Source organism: Cornus florida, unplaced genomic scaffold (assembly GCF_030987335.1).
Source record: "Cornus florida cultivar Cherokee Brave unplaced genomic scaffold, ASM3098733v1 CherokeeBrave_3.0.0_Hap2_Chr08, whole genome shotgun sequence".
Lineage (NCBI taxonomy): Eukaryota > Viridiplantae > Streptophyta > Magnoliopsida > Cornales > Cornaceae > Cornus > Cornus florida.
Genome location: NW_026775578.1, coordinates 27,414,263 through 27,424,274, shown reverse-complemented (window position 1 = coordinate 27,424,274; position 10,012 = coordinate 27,414,263). Strand labels below are relative to the sequence as shown.

The window sequence follows — 10,012 nt, the reverse complement described above, 5'->3', positions numbered from 1 at the left end:
AAATTGTTAAACTAATTTTTTTTTCATATTAATTTCAAGACACCATGTCTAGGCACAACTATTTTTCCATTTGTTATAAATAAAAATTTAATACAAAAAAATATAGCACCAATCTAAGTTTGACATCACTTTATTTTTTGAAATTACTCGTTTATTAATATATATATATATATTTAGTACATTACAAGAAAATCTTAGGATTTTTATCAAATGACTTACCACCGTAAAATTGGATAAATATGTGATTTGTGCGGGTAAATTAAAGTCGTGAGGCAATCGCAATCGCATCTTCCATAGACTCGTCAAAGTCAATGGAACGCAACACATCAGCAAATAAAATCCTCCTAATCTGACCGTACACGTGTCCATCCCATTTCCTGGCCACCAGCTCATCCCCCAATCTCACTGCAGCCTTCACCGTCTCCTCCGCGCTATCGTGCGCCGAGTCGACAATACCTATCTCGGCGGCAACCTCCGCCGTCAACTTCGCCGATCTCAAAACAACGTCGCGCCGAGCCATACCCGAGCCGACCTTGGAGCTGACCACAGCCACGAACCAGGCCGGAATGTTGAGCCCAATGTCCACCTCACTCATGTACAGAAAGCCCCGGTCCTTCCTCATGAGGACGTAGTCGTGGCTCAGCGCGAGGATGTAGCCGGCGGCTGAGGCATGGCCGGAGACGGAGGCGATCGTCGGCATGGGAAGCGAGAAGAGGTCGTTGACGAGCGACCTGAATTTGGTGGACATGAGTCGGAGGCGGTGTGCAATGGTAGTGGTGGGACCGCCGGAGGTTTTGGCCCAGGCGAGATCGTACCCGTTGGAAAAGAATTTGCCGTGGGCGGTGGTGATGAGTGCGGAGGGTGTGGTGGACTCGGATCGGACACGGTGGAGAGCGGCTCTGATGGCGTCGATTAGGGTAGGATTAAGCCTGTGCTCATCGTTGCCGGTTAGTGTTAAAATGAAGAGGTTGCCTCGCTTCTCTAACGTGCACATCTCTCTCTCTCTCTCTAACTTTGGGAAACTCTCTCTCTCTCTCTCTAAAACTTCGCCCCTGGGTATCTCTTCTAGAGCAAAGACAACAACGATAGCATTCATAATAAAGTCGTTGCCAATGTCCAGTCATCCCTGGCGGCTAAGTTTGTTCGGGTTACAAGGAGGAGGAGAGGAAATAAAATAAAATAAAACCAGAGACTATTGCGCTTGATGAAAGAAAAATGAGCAATTGCTGTTGATTTTTTTTTTTGCACAATTTCTGTTGATTCAAAATTTGTATTTATATTGCTATCGAGAAATATTACTGTACAATATTAGAAATGGAGATGATGTAGTTTTTTTTTTTTTGTTAAAAAGATTATGTAGTTTGAGTTAAAGAATTTACTTGAAATATGTTAGGCCTTTAGCCAGCTCATCCAATAAATTTAATGAAAAATTAAAGTTTAGTGGACAAAAATTAATGATAATAGTTTGAAAGTGACCTCTAAGTTATCAAAATAATATTCTATTTTAAAATTATATTGCGGCTTGATTCCATAATTTTTTTTTTTTTTTTTTTTTTTTTATCACAAATATAATATTCATTTCACTTTTTGCATATACCTTTTTTTTTTTGGATTCCTGCTGCAAATGAGTCAAGTCCAGCTATGCCACTTAGAGTAAGATTGTCGCATCAGTCGCGGTAGAGTGACTGTCGTCATTGTAACCGTGATGGATTTTCCAATAGTTATAACATATATAGTAAAGTGTAATTGATAAATGGACGGGTTAATGGTTGCGGGCTTGTGGAATGGACGTAGGACTATTTGTAAGCACCAAACAACTCCATGAACCTTTAAAAATTAGAAAAAAATACATCGATTCAGTGTTTTTAAACGCAATATAAGTGTTTAAGTTAAATTTCAACTAAATGAGACTGTTCACAAGCTTAGCGAGCCCGACTCACAATTATTCAAGATCAGCACATTTATTAAATGGCCTTGAAATATAAGCTCAAATTTGGTTCATTTACTAAACGAATGAGTCCGAACTATTTATGAATAACTCGATTTATTTGTTATTTTTGTGTTGTTTGGTAACACAATTTAACGCTCAATTCTAAACACATTCAACACTTATTCAATTAAGTGTGTTTGATAAAACGATAAGCATAACTAAAAATGTGATAAAATTTTAAATGACAGAGACAACGCTTATCATTGAAATTTCAATGATAAATGTTGTCTCTATCACTTAAAATATTTGAATGCTTAATGCTTAATGCTAAAAATTAAAAAAATATAAAAAATATATATATTTTAATTATCGTTTAAAACCCTCTTAAAATTTTCAATTTTATCAAACATAATGTTAAAGAGCAAAAAAAACAAACTTCGTTTTTTGTTTTGTTTTTTTTTTTTTTTTTATTAATTTTATTTTTAAAGGCTGAATATCATCCCCTATTTTAGGTTAAAAAGCAAAAAAATTCTCCTCTAAATTATGTTCAAATTTACAAATATTTAGTGACATTTTGTTGCAAAATGCATATATGCCTAGTTTATTTTCATATATGCCTTGTTTATTTTCATTAAATGACCATAATGTAATTTCTTATTAAATTAAACTTAATTCAATTTTCTTATAAAAAAATTATGAAAAAAATCCATACTAAAATTGATGACAAATTCTGCATTAAATTTGCATAAATTTATCTTTCCTTCTTAAAATTAAATGTTTAAATAAAAAATTTAAATAATTTTTTTAAATAATATAAGTAATTTATTAATTTTTCATGAAAAAGTTTTTTTCTTATGTTTTACTGTAAAAAGGTTTAAACCAAGTAAGTTTATCATATGATAAAATGGTTGTTACAAATTTATATTTATTTTAATGAAAAATTAATACAAGCAATAAAATTAAGGTAAATGATATAATTAATATATAGATAAGACAAAAGATAATAAAAGTAGTTTAATAAAAAAAATGTAATTCAAAAGATTAAAATATTCTTGTGATGTCTTTAGTTGCAACAAAACATAGTTTAGAGACATTTTATAAGATTTTTTTGCCCTTTACCCCTTCTTTATTTGTTTTTTTGTCAATAACTTCTTCGTGTGACTTACCGTCATTCCATTCTTCTCTAAACTCCTTGTGTATATATAATATAGTTATTCTTTCTCCGAACAGAAGAGATTAACAATCATATCTAGATCAATTATACTAGTATGCGTAAATACACACACACATATAAAAAATGTTAGTATTATTTACCTCCCAAAAAAAATATATGTTATGTTGGATTGCATAAAATTGATTGAACAAATTTTTTTATTTTACTTAATTTTAATTTTAAGACACTAATTTTATATATAACACACAAAATATAACATCAATCTAGCATTTAACATAACTTTATTCTGCAATTACTCTTTTATTTATTTATTTAATTTTTTTTTTTTTTTTTTGAGTACATTACAAGAAAAATCAATAGGATTTTATCAAACGACTTACCACTGTAAAATTGGATAAATATGTGTTTTATGTGGGTAAATTAAAGTCGCGAGGCAATAATCTCAGCCGCATCTTCCACAGTCTCGTCAAACTCAATGGCACGCAACACATCAGCATGTAAAACCCTCCTGATCTGACCGTACACGTGTCCATCCCATTTCCTCCCCACCAGCTCTTCCCCCAATCTCACAGCAGCTTCCACCGTCTCCTCCGCGCCATCGTGAGCCGAATCGATAATCCCTCTCTCGACCGCCATCTTGGCCGTCAACTTCGCGGCTCTCAAAATCACGTCGCGCCGAGCAATCGCCGAGCCGATCTTGGTGCTGACGACGGACACGAACCAAGCCGAAATCTTGAGCCCAATGTCCACCTCACTCATGTACAGAAACCCCCGGTCCTTCCTCATGAGAACGTTGTCGTGGCTGAGCGCCAGGATGTATCCGGCAGCTGAGGCGTGGCCGCAGACGGCGGCGATCGTCGGCATTGGAAACGAGATGAGGTCGTTAACGAGCGACCTTAATTTGGAGGACATGAGTTGGATGCGCTGTGCGGCGGCGGCGGGACTGGTGGTGTTGGCCCAGGCGAGATCATAGCCGTTGGAGAAGAATTTGCCGCAGGCGGTGGTGATGAGAGCAGAGGGGCCGGTAGACTCGGAACGGACTCGGTGGAGAGCGGCTTTGATGGCGTCGATTAGGTTAGGGTTAAGCCTGTGCTCATCGTTGCCGGTTAGGGTTAGAATGAAGAGGCTGCCTCGCTTCTCTAATGTGCACATCTCTCGCTCTCTCTTGGAATCTGTTTCTCTCTCTAAAATTTCTCCTATTTTCGAAGTTACGAACCCAGTTAGAGGATGAATTCAAATTGATAAATAATATTTGTGAAATTTTCTTTTCTTAAACTCTCTTGATTCATAGTTTTTTTATTAATTAGTTGTGATTTCAAATTATTAAATTTTAAATATAGGTCTTTTTTCTTTTGTTTTACTTAAAAATAAAAATTCTTTTTGTATATTTTTTTTAAGTAAAATATTTTATTATTTTAATTATTTTTGAAACATATAAAATAACTAAAAATTTATGAATAAAATATTTTGAATTTTTTTTTTCTTTGTAAATATTTTACAACAATTCAATATTAAAAAAATAAAAAATATATTTTTTAAAATATATTTTACACCCAAACCAACAGGAATCTAAAAAGAAAAGAAGTTAAAAAAAAAGCGAGAGAGTCTGGTTTCATGTTGCAGTAATGCACTTCCAGCACTACATGATATATAAAAAAAAATTGGGAGATCCAAAACATAACACAAGTGTATGAGCATGTGTACTTTGATGACAAGAGTCATTGCAGAAAATAATGTTTACACTTTGATTAAAGCATTTCTCAGGAACTTGCTCATATAAGTTGAAACGGAAGCTGGGCATGGCTTGCCATTTTGTACTATAATGGGAGTTCACATCTAATTTGTGATTCCAAGCCTCTTGCGGAAGTCCTCTTCCATGAGGGGAAGACCATCGCGCAACTTGATCTTCGGTTCCCAACCAAGCAACTCCTTTGCCTTTGTGATGTCTGGCTTTCTCTGGCGAGGATCATCTGGTGTGTTATCCACAGTCGAGATCTTCACTTCAGGATTGATGAGCTGCAAACCTCAAAACGTGTCTCATGTTTAGTTCCTCCCCTTTTCTATCTAAATGGCTAAATGCTAATGTTCAGATACAAAGGCGACAAATCGTAAAGGTATTAAACAAATCCTAAGAACCAAAAATTGACAAGGAAAATCGTTTCCTTTTGTTTTTTTGTTAATTTTTATTTATTTAAGTCAAATGGAAACATGAGTAACTTCAAAACTGACCTCTTTTACTGTCTCAGCAAGTTCGAGCATTGTGAATTCACCTACATGCAGAAACCTGGTATTAGCAAATATGGTTTTAGCATACCTAGAGACCAAGTCCAAGCACCACAGTGCTTGTGCGTCACACAAGTTATATAATAACCTGGATTTCCGATGTTGATTGGCCCTGTATGATCTCCTTCCATAAGTCGAATAAGACCATCAACCTTCAACATTGAAAAAGAATAGCAAGACGATGTAATATTAACAAATAATTGGAGTCGATCAATAGTCCAAAATCTACATACTACGGTGCTCGTGCACGTGCATACCATGTCAGAAACATAACAAAAACTCCGAGTTTGTGTTCCAGGTAATTGTACAGTTATGGGATCATCACTGCATCAATAAACAACGAGTAAGGGGTTCGGGAACAAGAATGTTATGAGGCACATGTTTAAATGTATGTGGAGGAGATGGTGAAAAAGAACTCTGGTAGAATATGTCAAGGAGGTCCACAAAAAGTAGAAGTGCAGCATTAGAAGTTACCGGATTGCTTGAGCTATGAAATTGCTAACAACACGTCCATCATCAATATTCATGCGGGGTCCATAAGTATTGAAGATCCTTGCTATCCGGATTTCTGTTATAGAATCACCGTTTTCAGAAAGAAAATATTGCATCAGAAGATATTGTTTTACATAACAAAATTAACGAGAGAGAGAGAGAGTCAAATTTACCTATCCCATGCTGCCTGTGATAATCAAACATCAATGTCTCAGCCACCCGCTTACCCTCATCATAACAACTCCTAACTCCTGTAGTATACATGACGATGATGAGTGTCCTAATAAATTTGCTCATAGCAATAGTTAAAATAAAAAAATAAAAAATACTACAAGTAGGTACAATGATTTTTTGTCATATTCATTGCACCAAAAACTCTGCATGTCATTGGTATGGCAAATATCACCAAAAAATTGCCCCCGGTTCATTTTGTTGAGGTATTACTGTGCAATATTATAGCTTACAGAGTGATAATCATGCAAATGCATATTTGTTAATTAAAATATAGCAGCGGTCAATATTTTTCTCCCCTCTTCAAGACCATTATTACATGAGACTTGAACTATAGACCTCATCTCACTCCCACATCACTCTTAACTAAGAGAGAAAGTGCTCGTAGGTTAAACTAGCAGTTAACAAATAATTAACAAGTTCCCAAACAGGAACTCAAAAAACTATAAGCATCAAAATAGTCTCCTAATGGATGAAAAGTTTTTTCATGTACTACACTTAGAATCCATCTATCATATTAAGAATCAGATATAAGAAGTCTATTATGATATATATACCTATAGGGTTGACATTGCCCCAATAGCTCTCAGTCTGGGGATGCACAAGAGGATCCCCATAAACCTCTGAAGTTGATGTAAGCAAAATCCTGTTGGCCATTTCAATAACATGAGTGAAACGAGAGATCTATAAATAACGAGGAGGAGGAGATAGAAAAGCAGTTTTTAACCTTGCTCCAACTCTCTTGGCAAGTCCCAGCATGTTCAATGTCCCGATCACGTTTGTTTTGGTTGTCTGTCAAGTAAATTATACTTAAAATCAGACTATCAATAACTTCCAATAGGTACACTAATCAGAATCACATTTGTAAGGGCTCATCATTTAGAAGTTAGAACACAACAGATGCATAAGAAGCATATTTTCGTCAAGGGGATACTAAGTGTCTAGTATTGCCGCCATATCAGTTCTCCGTCAGTCCAGAGACAATCTCTTTCCCTTTGCTCAGATATGGCTGCATTACTAACCAATGCTGCCAAACATCTAGCTAGGTTAAGCCACCAGGTTGTGTTTACACCAGAGAGACGGATTAGACTGTGACACTGCCAGTCAGAGAAGAGCTTTAATTCAATCTTGGCATTAATGAAATTGGTTTCAATGGGTTCCCAAGGGGGGAAAACCGGAAAAGAACCGGCTGTAAACTTGTAAAGTTTAACAGTTACAGGCATTAGGAGAAAAGAGTGCAATTTTTAAGTAATATAAAAGCAGAATCCCCTGCTTGCAATTTTTTTTGCTCATGCAAAGGAAACAACTCTGGATAAAGGTATTGTAAGCAGCTGGATAGTTTCGAATCAATGACAAACCTTAACAGGATTGTATTTGTAGAAAATTGGAGAAGCAGGACATGCAAGATGATATATTTGATCAACTTCAATTAATAATGGCTCCGTGACATCTGCAAGAAAACTTAATACATTATATTATAAGATGACACCAAATTTGAATAAGATTAATGAAACATAACAGATAAGGAAACGAATTCCTCTGATTGGAGTATAAACCTTAGTGTATGTAGAAAGACAGTATTAATGTTTCAGCAGGCAGATTTATGTAATAAGTATAAAAATTAAAAATTAAATACCGATTCCTTTAAGTTGACCATCATAGAAGTGAAAAAATTGAAGGGTCATTCAACAACTTGAGAAGTTCCAAAGGAAACAAGCACATTCAGAAGTATCAGCAGCGCATCTGATAATTCACAAACTAAACAACATACCATGACGAATAAGCTCAAATCTTGGATGACCAATCCATTGCTTTAGGTTGTCCTTCGAGCCAGTGAAGTAGTTATCCACAACAATCACCTACGTACAGGAGAAACATACACATCTGTGACCACAAATACATAACTTAGCAGGCAACTGCTATCTGACTTCCCTTCCGGTTTTAAAATATGCATATAATGTGATACATATGTAGATGCTCCCCACTGACTGAGGCACTTTATCCATCTAGAGTACATTCCTCGTGAACAACTAACAAACATGTAACAGAAAAGGATACCAGAAAGTGTTTACCTCGTTCTTCTCATTTTCCATCAATTTGTCCACTAGATGAGAGCCAATGAATCCAGCTCCTCCCGTAATCAAAATTCTCATGTTGGCCTGTCATCAACAAATAGAGATTTTCAAGTCTTGGAAAAAAAAAAAAAAAAATTCGTATACAAAACATATTTCAAGCCAAAAGGGTTAGAGACTTTGAATGTAGATACAAAAAGAGAACAACATAGAGATGGAAATGCGATAGAATAAAAGATCTTTGCCGGAAATATTGAGAAGGGATGGGCCTGTCAGCTGGCAGTTCTCTCTTCTTTCCAAGAGAATCCTGAAATTCAACTTAAAAGCCGAAGCAAGTAGATATTGCTTTCTTAAGGAAAGAGAAGGAGGGCCTATGATGATGAACATAATGATGATGGGCAAAAATGCCTTTTTGAAAAACCGTTTAAATCACACCCTGTTTTCATTTTAAGTCCGCCAGAAAGGATGCCATTAATGGTTGAGCTTGCTGCATGTGTCTGATTTTTGTACAGGACCAACAAAGGAATATGCAGTATATAAAATGGAAGCATAACTGCGTGAGCAGACACACACATAAAGTCAGCTACACAACTTTTTAAAAACAAAAAATTAATGATTGAACACCAAAAGCACAAGTTCTTTCCGTTAAAGAACAACTATTTCATACATTTTAATTCTCGCATGAATAGTAATTTAAGTTATATAAACACGTAATCATTATCTAAATATAATAAAGTTGAAACCTCTTCTATCAAACAGAAACACAAACACTTGGTATACTAACCTGATAAAATTTGCCATTTCTCAATGGAGACGGGCTCGGAGGGGGTCTTGTAGATACATGGTTCTCTCCATTTGAAACTTCTTTAGCCATTAGTCAAGCTCCTTCTTGAATGTCTGAACCCAAATCAACAGAAGACCTAAATTATAAATTAAATAAAATAAAAAAAACCATAAATCAAACAAATCTACTAGGCTTCCCCATAAATTGAATTGATTCAATCAAACCACAAACTTCAACTTAAATCTCACAGTAGGGAATGCCTAAACAAGCATAGTTTTTGAAAATTAACAAAGAATCAAGTTATAATTACCTGATAGTTTGTAATGAATTACCAAAGCCTGATAGTTGTATACGATGGAACTGTGTGTATATATATATATATATATATATATATATATATGAAACAAAGAGAGATTTGAGGCGTGTAATAAAAAAACGTTACCACCAGAGAGAGTTTTAGAGATAGAGATGAATATTCAAAAATAAGAAGAGGAGAATGTGATCAAAGCCTTCTAAATATATATGACTATGCTCTGGATTAGCTAATAATTTCTCCTAAAGTATAGCCCCCACTACTGATGGTTTCAGATCATATCGAACCTGCAGACTTTATCATTTGTAGGGAATCACAACTCTCCAAATAAGATTTGAAAGAAAATATCTCGGAAATAACACGAAAAGAAATGGATTTTTATTTTTTTAAATATTTTTAATTTAATTTGGCAGTTTAAGGAAGATTTTTAGATACATTAGATAAATTAAATGGATGAGTTTTCACAGTCTTTCGTTTAATTTTTAAAATTTACTATAAATGTTAAAACATCTCCTTGTATTTAATTTTTTTTTTTTTTTTTTATGTAAATATGATGTGTCATAATGAATTTATATAAAAATTTTAGATTATTTGATTTTAAATATTTTTAATTTAATTATTTTGAGATAAATTAAATGGATGACTTTTCTCAGTCTTTCGTTTAATTTTTAAAATTTACTATAAATGTTAAAACATCTCCTCGTGTGTGTGTGTATATATATATATATATATT

At 34.6% G+C, this 10,012-nt stretch overlaps 3 protein-coding genes across 3 annotated transcripts; all 3 read right to left on the bottom strand.

Moving 5' to 3' along the window:
- Nucleotides 1-255: 255 nt before the first annotated feature.
- LOC132270968 (enoyl-CoA delta isomerase 1, peroxisomal-like) lies at nt 256-1,276 on the bottom strand. Its single transcript, XM_059772181.1, has one exon. The coding sequence runs from the start codon at nt 1,094-1,096 to the stop codon at nt 260-262; it is 837 nt and encodes a 278-aa protein (XP_059628164.1). The 5' UTR covers nt 1,097-1,276; the 3' UTR covers nt 256-259.
- A 1,715-nt stretch (nt 1,277-2,991) lies between these two features.
- On the bottom strand, nt 2,992-4,370 carry LOC132270967 (enoyl-CoA delta isomerase 1, peroxisomal-like). Its single transcript, XM_059772180.1, has one exon. It carries the CDS (start codon nt 4,254-4,256, stop codon nt 3,525-3,527), a length of 732 nt encoding a protein of 243 aa, XP_059628163.1. The 5' UTR covers nt 4,257-4,370; the 3' UTR covers nt 2,992-3,524.
- A 120-nt stretch (nt 4,371-4,490) lies between these two features.
- On the bottom strand, nt 4,491-9,549 carry LOC132270966 (UDP-glucuronic acid decarboxylase 5-like). The gene is made up of 13 exons (XM_059772179.1): nt 9,277-9,549; nt 8,967-9,079; nt 8,183-8,269; nt 7,882-7,969; nt 7,469-7,560; nt 6,838-6,902; nt 6,668-6,756; nt 6,053-6,130; nt 5,862-5,955; nt 5,645-5,711; nt 5,476-5,539; nt 5,334-5,374; nt 4,491-5,120 (listed from the first exon to the last, which is right to left on the bottom strand). Exons 2-13 carry the CDS (start codon nt 9,054-9,056, stop codon nt 4,941-4,943), a joined length of 1,035 nt encoding a protein of 344 aa, XP_059628162.1. The 5' UTR covers nt 9,057-9,079; nt 9,277-9,549; the 3' UTR covers nt 4,491-4,940.
- Between the last annotated feature and the right edge of the window lie 463 nt (nt 9,550-10,012).